General features: G+C 40.5%; 1 protein-coding gene across 1 annotated transcript in view; it reads left to right on the top strand.

Annotated features, from left to right (window-relative positions):
- The window catches only part of FILIP1 (filamin A interacting protein 1), a 103,658-nt gene that overhangs the window by 44,342 nt on the left and 36,827 nt on the right, over nucleotides 1-22,489 (top strand). The window contains exons 3-4 of the mRNA XM_039379141.1: nucleotides 14,425-14,598; nucleotides 16,638-16,816. Coding sequence (XP_039235075.1) covers nucleotides 14,425-14,598; nucleotides 16,638-16,816 — 353 coding nt within the window. The remainder of the gene's footprint in view (nucleotides 1-14,424; nucleotides 14,599-16,637; nucleotides 16,817-22,489) is intronic.

Consider the following 22,489-nt stretch of genomic DNA (forward strand, 5'->3'; position numbering starts at 1 on the left):
TACCAGTGATATACAGATTAATCACAAGACACAGTTCCTGAGAAGTCTTCAAACTTCCAAATGGTTTAATGTAGCACTGGATTTGGTTTGACATTTGAAGGGAAACACTTTATAGCAGATACTCAGAGGTAAACCTATTTGTATAGCATCCCTCCTTCAGAGAGAGAGAGAGAGACCAAAAGACTCTGTTGTCAAAGAAGCCCTTTCCATTAATCTATATTTATTTAAGACCGCATTTGATGGTTAATTTGAGTGCTCAAACAAGAGAGAGTGCGACAGGTTGTTCTGGGGCAGGTTGCTTGTGGCTGAAACACCGTAGTTGTGGGGGGAAGGAGTGTCTCATCCAACAGAGACGGGAGGAGCAGCCTTCAGGGCTGCAAGACCTTCTTTTTGACCTGGGTGTTTCAGGGAATGGTTAGCAGAGGTTTGCAAGGAATGTGTGTTTTGTTCTCTCTGGCAAGGTCGTTATGAAACACTTAGATCAGTGGTTGCACGTCCTGCCACGAGGGAAATCCCCTCTCTTAACAAAGTTAGTTAACAGGTACTCACATGGGTATAGGTGATATATCTATGACTACCTGCTGCATTCTAACATTTTTAAAAGGTATTTTAGTATTTTACCATCTGTCTTTCTATCAGAAAACTAAGCTTTGTAAATGTAAAGGAAAGGAAAAATCTTTACTGTTTCCATCTTTCTGCTTTTTACTTTCTTTCCTGTTTGTATAGCTACATATTTTATTAATATATTTTATTCTATAATCATTCTGTTCTGTTCTCTTTCCTAAGATATAACTTTCCCTCTTCACTTTTTTTCCCTTTCTTTATCTCTCTAGTTGTTACCTTTTTCCTTATTCTACCTTTTTGTCACTTCCCAGCTCAGGCTTTCCTCATCCTCATACTGCAGATGCACTGACTGACCTGAGAATCCTGGAGATAAAACTGTGGAAGATCTACTGTAAATCAAGTTCCAGCAGCTAATTTTTTAAGGCAACAACTTCATTTAACCCTTGTCATTTATTTATTAAGCTGCGTTTTTAGGTTAGGTCGATTGTTCACCTTGACTACTCCTATTGGAAAATAGTCCCAGAACTGAAAAGCTTTAATGTTTAGAGCTAATTTCCCTCTTTTAATTTCTAATGCAATTTTAATTAAGTTCTAGTAAAACCTTCATGAAATTGCGCTATACACTGATCCTGCTTTGAAAAGCCTACCTCCCTACTCTTTAGTGCCTGATGTGTTTTTGGACATCAGTCTCCCATCCTCTGAGCCTTTGTTTTTGCTGTGCTACCTTGCCACATCCTTTTAGTTTCCTCTAGCAAAACAGTCTTTCCACAATTTCCATCACCCTTTGGTCAGCACCCTGGGTTCATCTTTCTTAATATCTGTAGCTGGAACTGCACATGGTGCTGTAGGAGAGAGCTCACTGGTGCCTTGCACATTGGGTTTAATATTTCACTTTCTCTGCTGACATGGCATTACTTGGCCTTCCCATCACTTGTCAGTCTGACTAATACAAGCAAGAGAGTTTGACTCTGTAGCTGTAATTGTGATGTTTTTCTGTCTCTTTTTCCTCTTTCTGCAATGTGTATACCTTCATGTAATGCCTCAAACTGCTTTTGTATCAAAGTTTACTTTCCCACGATGCCTTAAAGACATTGTGAGAGACACCTAGCTGTTGCTTAGGTAAAACCACTGTACAAACCTCTATATTTTTTCTTCATTGCCTTTTTTTGATACTCTTGCATTAACATTATTAAATATTGAGCTGCCTGGAAGCTCAAGCAATGTATATGGGATAGAAACCAGATGTGTTTCTTTTGCACAGTACTGAAATCAGAAGAGAAAGTTGGGACAAGTTGCCTTGGCACCAGAGAAAGGAGTGCATAACAGAATGAAGAGAAGTTTTCAAGTGGTCATTAGCAAAATATCACAAATTAACGAGCTGAACAGGAGCCAGGGTGGAAAGAGTAGGTAAAGTCAGAGAAAAGTGCAAGTAGGGTATCTTTTTAGGTATTTATAACTGCAAAATTTTGTTTGAATTGAAACAGTTTAGGAGTTCTGAGCATATCATACAGATGAAATATAAATTCCCTGAGAGAAAAACCTTAGCATGTACAGAGCTACAGAGAAAAAGAGAAGATAGGGTTAATGTGAGGAAGGAGAGGTGACTTAAGGAGAATGGAATGAGGGGAAAGAGGCCGGGCAACAGAAGAAAAAGAGTGTAAGAATACAACAGAGATAAATAGAGCCAATCTAGAGACATGGAAAGGGGACATAAAAAAGGCAAGACAATGAAAAGAAAGATGGCATGCACAGTGTAGCAAAATAAGAGCCTAAAAACAAGCCCTAAAAATGTCTGGCATATCAGTACAATGAGTTAAAAAATTCTCTTCCCTCTTACTGACCCCTGGTTTGTTTGTTTGTGTTTTCCTGGTGAAGCATGCTTTTGCAGCACAAAAATATTAAATTAGGATAGACTTCAGACCACGAATGCTCTCTTCTATTTTTATTGAACAATTTATAACCAGAGATTAATTTTGTCAAGAATAGTATGGGGTTTTTTTCTGTAGCTTGCAATCACTGCTGTGCAAAGTGCAGGACATATCATGGGAGGTAAGCAGAACTTGTCTAGCAAGTCCCAGAGTCATGAATTTTAAAATAGAACCTGTCTGTTTTCTGAGAGAAGGAAAAAAAAAGATAAGACAGTATACTGAAGTATAATTAAATTGTTCTATTTAGGCAATTTCCTGCTCCCTCTGAAATAATGATGATAGCCATATTTCTCTTTGGTACTAAAATTGCTTTAGAATGACATGTTTTTCAAAGTGAGAATCCTCAATAAAATGTAACTGCCATTGGAAAGCTGTAGGCTGAAAATGTCTTTTACAAAGACATTTTAACATCTTTCTCTATTAATGCCTGAGCTGTACTTAAAAGAGCTACATCCTTCATGTTAGTTAGGCTTGAAGGGTCAGAAGAGAGAGGAATAATTGGCAAGTGTCTCTGATCTGTTGAACATCTCATCTAGAGTGAAAGGAATAGTATGAGCAGCCTGGGGTTTTTTTCCAAAAATTCTTGGTCTTCTGTTCAAAACAGAACAGTAAGGACTGCCTCATATCAGGTTTTAAGTTTTGGTCTTATTCCCATTGGGATCAGTGTCTGTAACTGATCCTATTTTGCAATCTTTTAAAAATAATTTTATATAACGGATATCATTTGACATTTTTTTTTCCACTTAATAGAAGTTGTATACTCAGTGCAACAGTAAAGAGGAAGCTTGTATCTTTTCTCATTTTTCTTGAGAGAAGGTTCACTCTGTGGGAGAGGAAACGGCCAACACTTTTGCAATCAATGTTAAATGTGTGGACTCTGGCTTTAAAATATCTGGGATTCTTGGGAGATCTTGCAATGAGCATGTGTCTTATGTATCATAATGCTGTCCAGTACTGTGACTCACCAGTTGTTAATTTAACATTGTAGTTGTAGATGAGTCTGTTTTTATTAACTTTGCTGCTCCCTTTGTGTATTTATTAAGTTTTTGTCTCCTGTTCTGCAGCTGAGGATCAGATAAGCTCTTGAGAAAAAAAACAAATTATTTTTCATCCAAAATAAGCTTTAATAAAAGCAAATACAAGTCTTTACATAATAATTATGAGAATATGGCTATCTGAGAAAGTGACTTGTTTCTAGGGTTAAAGGCTCCACCTATTGGTTGACTAAAATGAGAGAAATGTAACATTAGAAAACTGCTGGTCCTACTGAACATCCTGTGTCTTGCCACATCTTACGAAATTTCTGGCTTCAGCGTAGAATTTTGCATGATATCCAAAATAAAGTGAACTTAGTGACTTATTTCGGTGCAGATGTGGCAGGCAAAATGCTGCACTGCTGACACACTATGAAGGGAAGTCCTTTTCCTAAGACAGGAAGAGTTTGGATTTTGCAAGTGACGTCTTTTTTATCCTGGAAATTATTAGTTTTCTTTGCAAAAAAAAAATATCATCAAGTCTTCCATGCCAGTAAAATGAATGGAACTAACTCAAATACAGTTGCATGGTAATTTCCAGGCATTTGTCACCTTCAAGTTTAAACAAATCAGAAACAGAAATGTTGATGTAATCAGCTTCGTAATGGAAGCCCATTTTCCCAGTATTGGCTCAGGCAGTCTCAGCAGCTCAGGTAAATGGCATTTGGAAGGGCTTCAGAGTCATTCTTGGTAATGCAATGGGAGGATGGAGAGGGGAAAGGAAGTCCGAGTGGGGCCGGGGGGTGGGGCAAAGGGGAGGAGACAGGCATTGAGGAGGATCAGGGGGATTTTGGAGATGACAGGAGGCTGTGAGGGCATTGTGGGCATGGCTGGGAGCTCTTGCTCTGCACCTTTCATTGCTCATCCTCTCCAGTCACTCCACCCTGAGAGTTTGTGCCACTTTCCTCATTTCCTCTGGCAGCTCCTCTGTTGAAATTATCGACTGTGCTGGTGAGGGCTTGCTGTAGTGCAGTCCTACTCCTGCCTGTTCATCAGTCATCAATAATTTGAATGCACATTGTCTAGCACAGAGTACTGAAAAACAGCTCGTCGAAGGCAACAAAATGCTTGGACAAGAGAAAGTTGTGTATAGAATTTGTTACACATGCACAACACAGTTACATCTGTTAGTATCCCACATGCTTCTGTGTACACGGAGGAGGCAGAGGAATTGCTTCTGAACTTCATCATCCTGGTGGCTTCAGCCTTGCTGGTACCAGCCTGTCTTGCTCCATCCTGCTCTTCATGTGCTCATTCCTGCCAGAAGGCAGCAAGATCAGGGCAGAAAAAAATGCCTGGGCAGATTTGTTTCTCTTGGACAGGGGGTACTCATGCCAGCAGCTTCAAGTGCATCGCTGAAATTCAGGTCAGAGCACCTAATTTCAGATGCTTCAGTTCCTTTTACAGTCAATGTAGCACTTCAAAGAGCAATTTAGACAAGTTAGTGACATGTCTAATGAAGTTCCTTTTTAATTTTTTAGTTTCTTTATACTTTTTATTTTTTTAGTTTCCAATGGATTCCAACAACTTGGGTGACACATACAGAAGTACATAAATGTGGAGGAAATAAAAGAATATAATGAATGGGGAAAATTAATAGGAGAAAAACTATATTGATATCAGAGTGCCATATTTTTGGTAGCACTCATAGGGTACCTAGATCTTCTATATACTTATGAATTAAACCTTACAGCATTCCTGAAAAGTATTATTTCCTGCATGGAATGGAACTTGGCCCATGGTGAGGTTAATTTTATGTGAAGCATGAGAAAGAGGTTCATGATCCATGGATCTCTTGTGTCTTGGTCCAGACTGGCTAACATAAAAGTAAGGGCCAGGTGATAAGAGAAGAAATGCTTTTTCTGTTGTTACCCTTTCATTAATCACCGTTTTTTTTTTCTTTAAGAGATGCTAACTGATCACAAAAAAGTTGTGGTTACAAAAGGAACATGGCAACTTACTACATGACTCCAACTATATAAAACCACCTCAGTGTGTGGGAAATGTGCTACAGTTTTAATAAATTCCTTATACTGCTACAGTAGCTTGTGATGGGCCATTTGTCTGGGATATGGAAAACTTCAGATCATTTCATAGCATGAATAAACCAGAATAGGGACTGTCATGTGTGATTTGGAGCACATGAACTAGGGAGCTCTCCTCTGCCTCCGCAAGCAGTGTGGTGACTAGTGCTGGTCAGAGAAACACCTAAGATTGCTTTTTTTTACCACTTCACTTGTTGGGATGCACACTGTATCACACAGCCACATACCAGTCCTGAACTCAAACATAGTATGTCATGCTGTTGTCAATTATTCTTCCTGCTCAGGTATCTGAAAAAGTGTTTTAACAGATGTTCCTTCCTCTCCTTGATAGTTTGATCAATCTGTGGATTCTGCTTGCTGCTTGGGCTTCAGGTCATGTGAAAAATGTTATTATACAGTTAGTGTTGTCTGAGATGAAAACTACATGACTGGATACAGCAAACCCAAAACAGTGGGTTTGCCATTATGATGCATTGCTGAGGCACATAGAGTATATCCCAACATGCAGACTTTTGCACATAACTGACAGAGACCCCTGGCAGTGGTCTCTCTGTGCTGACTGGATCATGACACTGTAATTCTATATGCTGCAGTAATTGTCCCATGGTTTGATAATATCAAGCAAAGCACTCTTTCAGTGTGAAAAGACAAGACAGGGTATCCCAGAACCTAATAATTCTGAAAACATCATGCAGTGTGGAGTTAATACTTCTCGGGGCCTTGCTATGGGAATTTTGCTGGCTGTGGCCCAGACTACAGATAATTAATTATGTCAGTGAAAGGCTCTGGTGGCCTGTTTTCTTCAGAAAAAAAGTGACATCATCCATGGAGCGCTCTGGCAATAGAGTAGAACAAAGCTGTGTGGGCAGGAAATAACAGACAGATGTCTTCTAGTGCTCATTTGATCTGTTTCAAAGCTTGCTGTAAGAAGTAATACATTGCTCAGTGCTGCTTCTCCTCAGCTCTGCGATCTTTAATGGGGACTTTTTTAAACATAAGAGGCCAAATTAATTTCTGATGTAATTCTTCTGGAGCCACTTCAGAATATTTGTGCAGTAGATGAGCTGCTTTATCATGTGCCTCTTCTCTAGTATTGATTTTAGAAGGACTTTCTGTGTTATCACTGTAAAATAATGCACAATAAAATGAAATACGCTGTATATCTCCAAAGGCTTCATACAAGGCCAGAAAATTCTGCACAGTGTGGAGAAGACAGGACAGTTCTGTTTCATTTCCTCAGGGTCAAGAGGGATCACTTGTATTTCTGGATATATTTCACTTAACTTTTCTACAAAATCAATGATCAACAATGATCACTTTTCACCACTGAAAAGATCTCTTTACTTTCGGAGTACATCATGTACATAGATTTGTGTATAGAAATGTTAAAAGAAATTCAAGCAAGTTAACTTCACAGTTTCAAGTATTAGGAAATTAAGCTAAGATGAAAGGCAAGAAAAAACCTTTGCTGTACCCAGAGTCTTCCTTGCAAGAAAAATTATGTACACATGTTGCTGGTACAGCCTCACTTTGAGTCCTGTGTGTGGTTTTGGTGCCACAATATAAGAAACATATAAAGCTATTGGAGATTTTCCGAAGGAGGGCTATGAGGATGGTGAAGGGCCTGAGGGGAAGCCATAGAGTGGCTGAGGTCCCTTGGTTTGTTCAGCTTGGAGAAGAGGAGACTGAGGGGAGACCTCATTGCATTCTACAAGTTCCTCACAGAGGGAAATAGAGGGGCAGGTACTGATCTCTTCTCTCTGGTAACCAGCAGGACCCAAGGGAAGGGCATGAAGCTGTGTCAGGAAAGATTTAGGTTGGATTTTAGAAAAAGGGTCTTCACCCAGAGCGTGGTTGGGCACTGGAACAGGCTCCCCAGGGAAGTGGTCAGAGCACCAAGTCTGACAGAGTTCAAGAAGCATTTGGACAGAGCTCTCAGGCACATGGCGTGATTCTTGGGGCTGTCCTGTGCAGGGCCAGGAGCTGGACTTGATGATCCCTGTGGGTCCCTTCTAACTCGGGAACTCTATGATTCTGTGATTCTACGTCATTAGCCAGCATTTTGCATGGCTAGCATCCCTGAGTGAGTGATACAAACAAGGCTACTTCAGATACCTGGTATAGGAGAGAAAATATTTATTAAATTTTTATTAAAAAAACCCTTTGTATTATGCAATATTGCAGTACAGCATCTAACTTCCCAGCTTTGAAACATGTCTTGTACACTAAACATGTCTTGTCCTGGAAGACAAATCGCTACTCTGTCCTTGTAGCAGTAGGTACGGCTAGTTTGAGGAGTCAGGCCTTTAACAATAGTGTCATTCCAACAGGCAGGGTTAGTTTTTATTACTTTCTGTATTCTTATTTATAGTATCATGACACAAAAATAAGAAAGTCCGCTTTTGTTTTAATTATTTTAATTTCCTCCTAAGGTAAGAAAAAAAGGGAAGTTACTGATTTTAAACGGGGACTAGTGTTAGGAAAGTTTTGCAGACACAGATGAGTATACCTGCCTGAAGATGCTTTCTTTCATTAAAGGCAACTATGGAAACTTGCGATATTCACTTCCTGAGGCCTCTGACTTTTCAGAATTAAGGCTATTCCTGCTCTGACGGAAGAACAGCATGTCCTGGATAGCATAGAAAGCAGTGTGAGAACATTCTCCTGATCTCCCTCAGGATGCCTTGAGTGTGATGTTTATTAGCTCTTAGGTGCAACATCTGTAAAGCCTACTGGAATTTAGGAAATCAGTCACTGGTAAGGCTCCAACATTACACTGAGAACCTGTGACCTTATCTAGTTTCTGATGCGGTACAGAGTAGCTGTTGCACTATAAATAACCTGAACTGTGTGCAGTGCAAGTTACAACAACACAAGTAGAAGTGATGGTTCCTGTCTGTGGTTTCATAGTTATTTTTTGTCATTAATCACTGGCAAGAAAGTATGACTTTATAAATATTAAATATCTATTACTTAGTGCTTTTACTTGCGTAGGTATAACGAAGTGTCTTCATAACTAGAAAAGAAATAGTCAAAAGCTGTAAATATCAGATTGTTCAAATATTACATAGTTGCATTTCTTGTAAATGCTACTCCTGCTCCTGAATTTTCAAAACTTATTTCATCTAATTGACAGGATTGTTGTCGTGTTATTGAAATATTTAGATTGCTCTGAAGTAGTTAGATGTATTTTAGATGCCTACAAATATGAAGCTATGAAAGAAATAGTTACTGGTAACTGATTTTGAGAGAGACACACTGTGAATTTGCAGGAAGGCTACTTACAAATAAAATTCAGGAGAAGAGTTTAGGAGATGTACTGGGAAATGATTGTGAGTTGGGTTTCACTCTCAGCTGACAGTGATTACTTTGACTCCATTCAGCCCATCTTGAATGCAACTGAAATTTTTTCCAATTTACTAGATGCCTTACATGAAACGAGTTTGATCAGTTCAGTCCCATTTCCCAGGTGACAAATGGCCTGTGGCAAAAATTCCTCGTTTAGTGGGTGCTGAGTTTTGTCAGCAGTCTCATGGGAGAGGCCAAAGACTGTGGGAATGGGGAGAGAGGGCTGTATTAAATTGTCAGGGCAGGGCATGAGGAGGAAGCACGTCTGAACGCCCGGCTCGTGTAACAGTCTTTCCATTGATGGAGAATCTGGTTGCTAGGCTGCTGGACCCCTTTTACAAGCAGCAGAGTCATGCTATTGTTTCCTAAATGGTTTCAATTTTATGCAGGAACCTCTTTACATCCTTTCTATATGTTTTAAATATTTTACTAGGCACATAGTAAAATGAAGTTTGGAACACAACCCCTTGCTCTGCTCAAGTTGGTGAGCAAAAGAAAGTCCTTCTGCTTTATTCTGTCAAAAAGTGAGTGTTTCAGGGTAGCCCTGCAAAGAGTGGTCTCATGAGGGGAGGGGAGCATTGTTTTTGATTTCCCAGGTAGTAACACAGACCCGGCATCTTAGGTAAGCGCACTCATCAGTGGGTAGCAGAGAGGAGGGAAAAGAAAGCAGGCAAAGGTTTGTGGGACAGCAGTGCTCCACAGCACTTCAGCCCCTCCATGGAGGTACTGAAGAAGTGAGGTCATCAGCCTTTAGATTTTGGCACCCTTAGTAAGCATAAAACAAGGCTTAGACCCAGTTCAACTTTGCAGCTCCTCTATCAGCAGGAATAGCTGAAGGAGTTAACTGAGTACAGTGTCCAGTTCTGATCCCCACAGTTCAAAAAAGATGCAGGCAAGCTGGAGAGAAGGTCCAAAGGGAGGCCACAACGATGATCAAAGGACTGGAGAACCTGCCTTATGAGGACAGACTGAAGGAATTATGTCTGTTCTCCCTGGAGCAGAGAAGGCTCAGGAAGAACTCATTAATGTATTCCAGTACTTAAAGGGCAGCTGCAAAGAAGATGGAGGCTCTCTCTCCACAAGAAGCCTCATGGAAAAGACAAGGTGCAACAGGCACAACTTGCATTGGGAGAGGTTTCATCTCAACATAAGAAACAATCCATCACTGGAACAAAATCCCATGGATGACTCCCTGTGACTGGAAGTTTTCAAGATGCAATTGGACATGGGGGTAGATGATCTCATCTAGACTTCCTTTCCCATGGAAGGTTGGACCAGATGATCTTCTGAGGTCTCTTCCAACATGGGCTGTTCTGTGGTTCTATGAGTTTGATGAACAGGGAGTCTCTAAGCAGGCTTTGCTCCCGAGGAAAATGAGTGTGGAACAATACCTCTCAATATATCTGGCCTTCTGTGTTTCTTGCCTTGAGAGCATTGCAAATAGATAAAAGTGGTCTCTTCTTTAATCTGTCCTCATTGATCCTACAGCTTAGAGAATCAGGTACTTGAGGGCACTTTATGAATGGAAAAGTCTCTTTATTTTCAAGAACCCACAATACGAACAGTATAAACAGAAAGTTAGCTTGGAGTTTTCTGTGGGACAATTGAAGTAATGAAAAACCAATAAAAGCAAATTTTTTAAATTCCATATTTTGACTTTAAAGAGCTTCCCTGACTAATTGCAGTCTTAAGGACTTTTACAAATAAGTTTCATTGTGTTACAAGCTGTTGCAATATGTGGTCTTCTCAAGCCTGGATGCTCTTTCTCATCACAGCACCAACAAAACAAAACAAAAAAAGGACTTGAGAGATGGTTCCTTCTATCAAAGCAGCTAACAGCTTTCCTCTGGGATTCATATATAAATTTACTTCCAATTTGAGATATCTTCCTTTCAGAGGAAGATTGTCTCCTACCCTATGATTTATGCAAAACAGCATCGAGCTTTGAGACAAGGGAGGCACCAACAGCAAATGTCCATTAGTAGAAACAGCTTGCCAGCAAGGTTCCCTCTTCTTAGCTAGGACCCCACACTTTCAGCCTCTTATGCCTCTTTCCAGGTATGTGTGTTGAAGTAGCCCAAGTGTTCCTCTGCAGGATTATTCTCATTTGTTTTCTGAAAATAGTCTGTTTTCTGCAGATTGCTATACATTGAAAGAAAATATCTCTATCTGAGCCCTCTTCTCATTGCTTCAGTGGAAAATTAGTCATTTGGAGGAAACATGAAATCAAGGAGATAGACAGGCGTGCTGTTTCAGCTCCTTGCCTCTACATTATCCTGAGGAGTTTTGGAGAGATTAATTGGAGTTCACAAACCCCGAGGCTGATGGAAGGTTAGGGTGTTGCCTGGGTCTCTCTCTCACCTAGGTCAGCTGCACTTCAGAATCTCCCTATGATGGGGCTTGTTTCTGACCAAATAAAAGTAAATTTGCCTCCAGTTTATTATTAGCATGAAATTCCCTTTTTGGTCCAATGCTTCCTAGCAACCTGAGTGCCTGTCAGTCAGTTTGCTTTTCAGAAGTCTGCGGAAACAGAGTACTTGGTGAATTAATCGATATCCTTGAAAAGATAATGATAGGAGAAATGGCCAAGCCCATGAAAGGCAGAAGGCACTTTGCTATATTAATGTGATCCAAATCCAGAGTTCCAGGAGCGTGTGGGGTAACCAAGAAGGGGTACATGAGAGGGGAACTGACTGGGATGGTGCCACCCAGCGTGTCTCTGGCCTTGGTACCCTCCTCTTGGGCTGCAGCAAGGGGTGTTCAGAGCTGACAGTCCTATCGCCTGTCCCCTTGGAGCTAATGTGTCACTGCTTTTCTTTAAAAATGAAGCAAGGAAAAGTGTTTTCCTTCAAAGCTCTGAACTGAGTTTGGGCAACTTTCTTCCTTCTTGGATGTCAGTTCTTTCACTCAGCATCACCCACTCTCCTGGTTTGGCTCCTTTGGTTCTTGGGGAACCCAAACCTGCAGCTTCCAGAAGCCTTTCTTAGCTAGCAAGTTATAAGCTGTTTCAGGGACTCTTATTCCCTCCTGCTGAAGTTGCTCCATTTTAATTGTGAGTGATGACAGACTAAGGAGGCCTGAAGGAAAGTACGCATGGCAGTGCACAACTGAGCTAGGGCTGAGGCACAACTGGGCAGAGCAGCTGCCTCTGCCAGCTATTTCTGTATCAAATAACCATTGCAGGGACTGGAGACCAGCTCTTTGCTCTCCCTATTCATAGTGCTAAATCACCAAGCCTGAGTTGCCTCTGTCTGCTCTGCCCAGCCCTGTCAGTGTTTAATTATGCCATTCGGGGCCCAACAGCTTCAATGGGAGAGAATGAACTCATCCCCCTCCCCTCCTAAAAAGCCCAGGGTGTGGGCTGTCCCTGAGGAATGGGGTGTGTGAGGCTTGAAGCTTTGTGTGCTCAGAATCAAAACAAAATGGGTTTTCAATATGATTGGCTGTGGCCCTTGTGCATAGGGCAGAAGGGGGCTGGCCCCTCATCCTCCTGCTTCCTTCGCACAGTGCTCTTCCTGAGCATGCCTGTGGCACCGGGCCTCCACTGCGAGGCACAGAGTGGGATACTAAATTCGTTCACTGGGACAGGAGGCAAGTATGGCCTCAAAACTGTCCCTTCCTAAGGACTTAAGACAACACATCATAAAATCTGGACATTTAGAAATCCCCCCATACTCCCATGCTGTCCTACTAGACTTTTTAAGAGCTTTTTTTTCAATTTAGAAGCATTGGCCTCATGATGATGAAGACATTAACATATCTGTTATTTTTACAGGGATAGAAAAAATTGTACATTCTCAAACCTGTCTAAAACTATCATAAAATGACATTTTTCATATACTAAGAGTGGCACAGTCTCAGGATGTGATGTACTGACATGTACATACTCTTCTGACTTTCTTTGAGACTAGCTCACATAATTCACTTAGTTGTGATATCTGTGAGTGATGTACCTTTCCCACTTTCATTTTGGAATAACACAAATAACACTCCAATCTGTATTTTGTATTTTACAGACATGTGCATAGCTTTTACTTAAGGTTACAAAATGTTATATTTTGTAATATACACTAGCCCTGTGTAATTGGGTTAGTTCTCAATTGGGTGGCATAATCTTTGCCCCAAGTTCCTTTTTTGTTTTATTGTCATGTTAGACTTCTTTATTTTAAAGAAAAAAAGAATTAAAGGGTCTCACAATAATTTCCTGAAATTATTTTCTTGCTCATTTTAAAAGCAGGTGGTTTTGTAGAGCTGTGATGCCTCTGTGGTACTGGGTAAAGATTTCAGATTTCCTACAGGGATAATATTGAGTGCTATTATGAACACTGTGAAAAAGCCTGGAGCATTGGTTAGTTCATGAATCTTAAACAGTCATTGCTTACATAGGGGTAGGATTTGTAAAGGATTTTTTCTTAAAATGTCTGAACCTTTCCTTAGTCCTTAATTTACTTCCCAAGCTCACACACATTGTCAGAAAGGCAGGTGAGAGAAAAACTGATGCCCATACTGTTCTGTTTCCCCACCCATTTGAGCTTGTGGGAAAGATGCTCTCCCGGGAAGTCCAGGAGCTCCCATATGTCCACCAAAAGCTTGTAGGTTTTACAGCCCTTCCCTGGACCTTGGCCTTATAAACACGCCTTGAAAGATAAGCAGGTGCCGTGCCCCCATTTTACAGATGGTTTAACAGATGTTGGCAAGTATCATTAGAAAAAGAGCTCGGGATTAAGTGTATCTCCACAGCATAGTCCTAAAAACCAGGTGGCCTTGCAGAACAGTTTTGTCATGCCCAGATATCTGCTCCTGCTGCTTGAAACTGGAGGGTCCCACCTGGGGCAGGGAGCAGGGAGCAGGAGCTGGGACCTTTGCTCCCCTTTGCCACAGGTGCACCCTGGCTCCCAGCCCTGCCTCCAGGGTCAGCAGTCCTCCTCCACTGCCAGGAGGGTTTGCTCAGCCTTTCCATGTCTGATGCCAGTTGTGCTGGTTAACCAGGGTCTGCAATATTTCTAGGGTTTTGTTTAAAGAAACGAAAGCTACAAAAATTTATTTCAAAAGTTACTTGAAGAGAGTATTTAGTCACAGATTCGAGTAGGAGTGTCTTGGAAGCACTTGATTTAAAGCTGTCCAACAAATATTAGCTCACTTGTGCTGCTTCTTCTACTCATTTCCTTATCCTGCTCAGGGAACATCATGGGCAACAAATAAGATGAAATAATGATGTTCCCTGGCTATAGTTGCAACCCAGATAAAAATTCATTCAAAATTCGTTCAAATGTAATGGCAGGCAGGAACAGAATATTTAATACCTTTAAGGACAACATTTGTATTGCACAGATCATGGTTACTCTGATAACTCCCAAAGTTTTTATATTTGCATTGGAAGCCTGACATTTTTCTAATTTATTTTATTTTTGTGTATGCAGCCTGTACATATGAAATGCCCCTATTTTCCCTGTTTTCCCTGTTGGTTAATAGGTTGTCTTATGCTAGTGATTTGCAATATTTCAGGCAAGAGAGGATGTGATCCACATGCTGAAGACAGAGAAAACCAAACCTGAAGTTTTAGAAGCTCATTATGGGTCTGCAGCTCCAGAGAATGTGCTCCGAGTGCTACACAGGGATGCCATCCTTGCCCAAGAAAAGTCTATAGGGGAAGATGTCTATGAAAAACCAATTTCAGAGGTAATTGATTTACAACATTATGTCTGTGCAGGGGGAATCCTAACTAGAAGTGAGACTCCACATATTTGGAACATGTGCAAAGCACTCAAGAGGATAAAACAGAATTTGTACAATGACAAGAAATCAAAGAAAGTCTTGTTCACTCAAATGCAGAATAATTTGTAAGTGAAGTCACTGGATTTGAACACAAACCATATAGAGGTTGTATGATTCTTAGGGCTGGTGCTGTTAAGCAAGACCAAAATCTTTGGGTGTTACCTTCTGGTTTTTAAATTCCTTTCAATTATAGGCTTCAACCTCTATTGCTCACAGCACTGGTAGGAACTCTTTGATTTTCTTGGCATACAAGACCACTATCATGTGGGTAGTTAAGAAAAGAAGACCTTTGGAGATTGACGATATTTATGGGATCATAAATCTGTATTCACTTTACATCACTTAAGCTCTAGAACTCCAAAGTCAGTTCAGCCCCTAAAAGAGACTTATAGGACTTGATCCCTTGCTTTAAAATATAAGCAATAAATGAATGTGGAATAGACCTGGGAATGTCTAAGGCCAGTGTGAACGCCAAAATAAATAGCCACTGCTCGTGTTTATAGTTTCATAACAGTCCAGGGCATGGAGAAAGAGCATGCAACAACATACTGTAGTGGTTGCCCAAATCTTCACAGTTCCTCCTATTAGAACATTTAATTTGTTTACCAGGAATTGTGTCTACCATGAGATATCTTTATACTGTTTATTCTCATTGAAGCGTCTCCTGGAATCTTGGGGATGCCAGTAAATAAGGAAAACAAACCAACCTTAGCATGTGGGAGCATGCAAAAAATATTGTCAAACAAGATTATAAGGGCTTAGCAAGGCCTTTTTCTAAAGAAGCTGATAATTTGACAGAGACCTCAGTAAAAAAAGTAAAACTTTGTCACGTGTAGGTTCACAAGGGTTATGTAGAAACTAAAACAGAATGGTGACAAAATTAAGTGCAAAAGATCTACTCTCAAAAGATCAGCCAAACCTCTCTCCTCTATAAAATGCAATGACTGTTTGACCGCTATGGTCAGTTTCTGGAGATCAAATTGCCAGAGTCCTCCTGCTTTCCTACTTCCCTTAGTTTGCTGAGGCACCCTGTGAAAAAACTGTCCAGTGCATCTGGGGCCAAGGAAGATGGTAAGGGCTGGAGCTGCGCAGAGCAGGCTCAGCCAGACGTTCTGCCAGGGGCAGGCAAGCAGAGAAGCCCACAAAGGCTGTGGGCTGCTTTGGCAAGGAGGAGGATGGAGATTTTTATCTGCACCCAAGAACCAGCAAAAGGAGCAACATGAATAGCCATGGTGTGTTTGGAGTGCCCTAGCATCTTTTTAGACACACCTTCCTGGTCTTAGTGTTTGTTTGAATAACAACTGGCAAATTAAATTAATAAAAAAAATTACAGAAGGCAAAAAAGGTAAAGTGTTGCAAATAAAGAAAGATAATTTCTGTCAAAAAACAGGCTGAGGGGAAAACCCTAAGGCTTATAATGAATTGTATTTGGTAATGTAAAACTGAATCTGTACTGAATCTAAATAGATTTATCTCAGCAGTTGTACAGGTGTGTTGAAGATGCATAACTCAAATTTCAGCCTTGAGATTACACTTTATGCTCCACATGTAGGTGTCTAGTCCCCATATAGGTGTGTGAACTCAGGCTCCCAGGGTCAGAGGTCTCAACTACAGCTTTTCCTGTGTGAAATGAAAAAAGTGTGCACAGCACCTCACCACAGGGGACATTCTGCACTGCAACAAATTTGTTACCCGCAAACTAAGTGAAGTTCTGCCTTTTGTGTATGTGAAAACTGTGCAAATGTTTATTGCTAATATGTCATCCAGATAAATCATTACTTTCACAGGAGAGTTATTCTTATTTCTAGTTACTGCTTTACATATAGCTTAAGATGTAAAACTGTGGGACTCACATTTACCAAACAGAATACTGTTGGTTAATAAATCAGATGAAGTAATCAAGGAGACCTTTAAACAGTCTGTTCTCATCTCCTACAATCCAGCTAGACAGACTTGAAGAAAAGCAGAAAGAGACGTATCGGCGCATGCTGGAACAGCTCCTGTTGGCAGAAAAGTGCCATCGTCGCACAGTTTATGAGCTAGAAAATGAGAAACATAAACATACAGATTACATGAACAAGAGTGATGACTTTACTAATCTCCTGGAACAGGAGCGGGAGAGGTGAGTACCTGAGACAGTGCAAAGACTATACCCAGCGTCCCAGTGTTTGTCAGTTCAGCAGTGATTTGTTCTGGTATTTTCTGTGTTCAAATGACACTAAACTCACGTGTAAACCATTTGAAAATGTCAGTCCACTCATGTTATTAGTAAGTACATTACTGCGCAAGTCTAGAGCTGGAGGAATACCATTGAATGTTCCTGTAGTGTGCACTTGAATTAAGAAATGGATTTGTTTTGAATTAGTCATGCCCGTTTTGGGTTCACCTCCAGGTAGCTTTTGATCAGATGTTATTTATGTTGGCTAAGTTTGGGACTGGCTTGCTTAGCTAAGTGCTACATTTCATGAAGGTCAGAGCACTGTTGTCACAGCAGGAGGACAGGGTAAGGAAAACCACAACACGTATTAGGATACTAGCACACAAGTGGTGGGACTTTGCCATGCCCTTCACATTTAGGCTTGAAAAGTCACAAACCATTTGCATTCTTTTTAATTTCTTTGAAGACACATGCCTCAGGCAAGTTCTCTGTTCCCGTGGAAGAAAATATTTTCATGTTTTACAAAACGTGCCTAGCCTGTGGTATCTGCAGTGTTTATCTCACAGTCTATACACTCAAGATTGTTTTTTCCAAGTGTTTATCCTGCTTGAGGGAAGAGTCTCTGTGTCTCTAAGAAAAGAAAGATAACTACCTTAGGTGAAGATTGAGCACTCAGTTTTTCAATGTGAAATTTTCATGCTCATACCAAATTGCTTGAAATCAATACATGATGTTGTGTTTCTTTTTTTTTTAAAAAAAAACAAGCTCTGAGAAAAACACTTAAGGCAAGTTCAAAGAAGAAATGCTGTTGAGGAAACCACAGGCTTGTGGCAGACATTTGCAAAAAGCTAGGAGTGAAATTGTTTGGTGTATTTCTTGAGCTCAATTCAGCACCAGCTTTGAGTAGGTGGCACATGAGCTACAGTGACCATATTTCCTGGTTTAATAGCTGTTATTTTTCTGTCTCTATTTTCCTGCGTTGATTGGCAAACGTTAAAGGAAAAAAATGCTTCTGTATCCTAGCAATTTGATTCTCATAGTAGAAAATAAAAAATGTGTTGTATTTCCAAGTAAAGAGCAATTTCACATCTGATTCTCATAGCTGCCATTTTCTCTCTATGCTGAATATCCACGTATGTGTGGACATGCAGCCACTAAAATGCTACAGAAGTAAAAGTGGTATTAAAATACCATTTACATTTGTCTTTACATTTTATATTCACATTAATTTGACAGTTGTTGCTCTCTTATTATTCCCTCTCAATTTGTGAAGGTCACTAAATAGTCTAAGATTATGACGTGGTTTGAACTAACTTCCTCAAATGAAGTGATTACAAGGATTTCCGCCTTACATTACTACTGCTATCAAGATATCAAGTCTCATCTCTGTGGGCTTTTTCTCTTACCCTTTCTGCTCTTTCAAACTTCAGGTTTTCTCCATTTTATCATTTTCGAAAAAACAGCAATAAAAAAAGGAGAATTTGAGCTTGAATTTCTCCTGAAAACAGATCTTTAAGAGCAACTAAGCCTGCTGGCTTCAGTCACCAATGCCTCTGTACTGGTGGCTGCAGGGGAATAATTGCTGAAACCCTGTTGATTTATGTTAAGTAAACAAGAAACCTGATGTTTGCTATTTAATCCACTTTGTTTGTCTATGGCACTAGTGAGAAAATTCGCTTCAAGTCAGCAGCCACCAAGCACAGAGGATATGGCATTTAGCTAAACACAGAAAACCAAGATGCACCTCCCTGCCTCTTCTGGGAGTCCTCCTCCCAGATCACTCACAGAGCAGATTAGCAAAATCAGGATGGGCTGTAAACCACTTATTAGCATATAGTCTTAAACGATCCCAACTCCTCACCTTTGCTTGCTGAGTGCACATGAAACTGAGGCTGCACCCACATCTTTGTAAGTATTAAAAACTAGAAGTAGTATTGTTTGAGGGCTATATTCACAAAGAAAGAAAGAGCAATGGGGTGACTTCTTAAGAAAGCCCCAAAGTGACAATAGATTTTGTCAAAAAGAAAGAGTTTGAAGTGTAAAGATTAAGTTGCAGTAGGATAAAACATACAAAAAACTCATACTCACCTAATCTTCATATTGGGACAGAGAACTGACCTGCTCAAAGGCATTTTTCAAGGTCCTGCACAGGCATTCTAGTTTTATAAGTACCACTATGTATATAATTCATTTTACTGTGGTGCTTTGAGGGTTATTTTATTAAGAACTGAACAGACTTGTAGACTCCATGAAAACGAAAAGGGACACAGAGGTGAACTTTGCCCGTCAGCCACTCTGCTGCACTCACAGTTATAATGTTAATGAGACAGGGTGAGCCAGAAGAAGAACAGTGCTGTGGGATGGCCATCTCACAGCAGTCTGCTACAATGAGAGCAGTAATAATTCCTGTCCTGGATCTAAGTAATTTCAGTGATTTCTTTCCTCACACTATTTTATCAACCTTTCCTAACCATTGTCCTCATCAACTTTTGCAGGCCACATCTGCTTTTGCTGTCTTGTGAAAGTTTGAACAAAGGAAAAAGGGGAATTTTCTAAGAGCAGAAATATGCCTCAGTTCTAATGTATGTCTAGCACACTCTTAATGTATTTACTTTGGAATATTTTTTATATACACTTTCATACATTATCTCTAATCTACCTATAACAACACGATATGAAAGCAAACCATTCCTACGAAGGGACAAATTGTTACGTCAGCCTCACACAGGAAGGAAGTAACAGGAAAACATGATTTGTCAAGAATAATTATGCATGAAAAGTATAAGAAAGTGGACATTGTACATTGGGATATTCAAAATGTAGACAGCTGGGAGGGTAAAGGGAGAAAGCTGGAGGGCCTCGCTGTTGGTATTGGCTCTGCAAAACCAAGTGCAACTGACCTGAAGAAAGATTGTGGAAAAAGTTGGCATGTTACAGGAAAAGAGTAGTGACAACCCTTTGCCAGATAGAGATGAAAGAAATCTGGTACTTTTAGTGGAAGGTGCTTCTGCAGACATGGTGGCTGAAGTGTTTTGCAAATTTCCCTATAGTATATATAATAGTTATAATATTAGCTATAATAATATCTAATGGTGTTTGAAAGTTACAGACAGTATTTTCTATTTTTCTATGCGACTACATTTCCCTTTTCGGTGCTTGCCCACCTCAGCTGCTGTTTCTGTAACATCCAGTTGTCCTTGGTCATCTCCTATTCCCAGGAATGCAAAAGCAGACATCTTCCTGGAGCCTCCTGAGGAGGCTGAAAAATACAGAGAAGAGGTGGAGGCCCCTGGGCCCTCTCAGAGACCTTGGGTGGCAGATGGTGGGGTAAGGAGTCTCTGGTCTGACAGATGGAGAATGAGGGGTCTCTGGTCAGAACTGCACTGACAGTGTGGCTTGCAGTGGACACCTGGAGAGCAGAAGAGTAGGCAGCAGCAGCAGCCTCAGGGATAAAATTAGTCTTCCTAGTGCAGAGAGTGGGTGGTCTGAGTTTGGGTTGAGCTGGCTGCAGCTAAACCAGCTATTGGTACTTCCCCAAAAATTCATGTGTAAAGCAGGATTAGCATGAAATGGTACTTGATCGTTCTCTGTTCTGCCTAGTCCCAGCCCTCTTACCTTCCCCTTTAGGAAACTGCGATGGGTGGGGGGAATCTTTAGGATCAATTATAAACTTTTTCATTTGATCAACAGGGCTTTTTGTTCTGGTGGAAAAGGGTAGAGTTCTGTGTAACCTTAACACTTTGACGTCTCGATTGACCTAGGAGACGAGCTTTAAAATGCTGACATTTTTAGAGGTGCTAATCTCTGAACAATTTGTCTTGTACCCTTCTTTTAATCCCGTTTGTTGACAGCACATTTTGCTGCTATTAAAAGCACTGGAAAGCTCCCATTGATTTTAACGGTTCAGAAACAGGCTTGCTGTGACAACCACTGCCATCCAGGACTGATTGAAGAAATAGCCTGAAAGACTTCAAAAATGGGGCAAAAGGGGAGTAGGGAGTTTCTTTTATAAGCACGGGAAGTGGGTTGCAGAATAGAGGGTGTGATATGGCAAAAAGGCTTTGTTGAAGCTCTGTTATGGGGGATCTGCTTGGTGAGTAGTTTGATCATTTCCACCACGACCCGTGAGACTGCTGAGACTCTGTCACCCCACCACGCAAGGTGTCAGTAAATATACACCCAGTGTCTAAGTGTTGTCTGTCCTAAAGCATTGATATTATGCTTAGCCATGTTTCATTGTAAGATTTAATTGAAGTGATGAGGATTTTAAATTGGTTCTTGCTTTCCATGCTGCTTCAAATTATTCTTTACAACCACAGCGACTGTTCCCAGTGCACTGAAGCATTTCATGTTTTCCTCAAGGCAAGGCTGAGGATTCAGTCTGTAGTTCCTAAGCATTGCCCTGCTAAATCTGGTTTTAGTTAAACTTTCTTTTTGAAGTACATGGCCATAATTAGATCTGCTTAGAGGAGACAGCAAGACTGTGACCCCAGATCTTTCCTCCAAAAAGTTTCCTGTCAGTCTTCACGTAAAATTGTCTCCTCTTTGCCTCCCCCATCGCAGCACCCCCAGCAAGGAATGCACTGGCAAGTCCCTCGGAGGTCTGTGATAATACATTCCTCTTGGCTTCGGTCATCCTGGCACAAAGATGCTCTTGGCTGCTCTGCTGCTGATGTAATTCTAGGCCTGGATCACCTGCAAAGGAAACTGATCTGTGAGCAATAAAGCATATAGCCGTCTTGAAATAAAAATGAGAGTGTTGATGTTAACAAGTTTTTAAAACACTTTTTTCCTTTTATGTCTTTCTGCTTTTATTAACAAACTTCCCCTTCTTCCTTTTCCCACAAGACAGCAGCACCAAGTCTTTCATTGGGAAGTGCTTGCCTTTTTCTTTCCCTCTATATCATGGACCTAAGCAACTGCAAAGGCTGGAGTGTAATACAGCTTGGAGATTTTGTGTGTGTTACCTTTCCAATTTGTATTTTCTCATTATTTTTATGAAGTCTGCAAAATAAAGAAGCTGGCGAGAAGACAGCAGAGCAGAGTATCCATCAGTCAATTACTCGTTTAGAGAACAATCAAGCCAAAAATATAAAGTGTTCAGAATAATACATCTCTGTGATTTACCACTATAAGACCAAATTTTGTGGTAAGAATAGCCCCATACAGAGATATTGTATGGGGTGAGGTGTAAGATCCCATACTTACACTTGGCCCATAACTGTGTAATCTGTTGGCAATTCCTTTAAAGCCTGGAAATTAAATTACTTTACAGAAATAGATTTGCAATCTTTTTTTTCCCCAAGAGTTCTTAGCCATATTGGTACTCAGGCTTTTTTCTCATATGGTGATTGTTTCTGTGTCCTAGTGTCCAAATTGTGACCCAAAAAGAGGAAAAGCCAGCCCAATGGGACTGTGGGAATTCACCATTGCTTACAGTAGTTACTCATCTGACTGCACATTACTGGCTGTAGTAGAGTACTGAGACACTCTCTGTCTACTTTTCAGTAAGTGCACCTCTGAACCTTTAATCTTATAATTTGGAATACAAGGACAGCAGTACAGCTTTTATTCTTTTCTTTTAGGCTGACATGCTATCTGTATGGTTTGGAAATGCTGGCTATTTTCTGTAAATGT

This window comes from Pipra filicauda, unplaced genomic scaffold, assembly GCF_003945595.2.
Source record: "Pipra filicauda isolate LSUMZ 115617 unplaced genomic scaffold, ASM394559v2 scaffold157_size4220110_pilon, whole genome shotgun sequence".
NCBI classification, from domain to species: Eukaryota; Metazoa; Chordata; class Aves; order Passeriformes; family Pipridae; genus Pipra; species Pipra filicauda.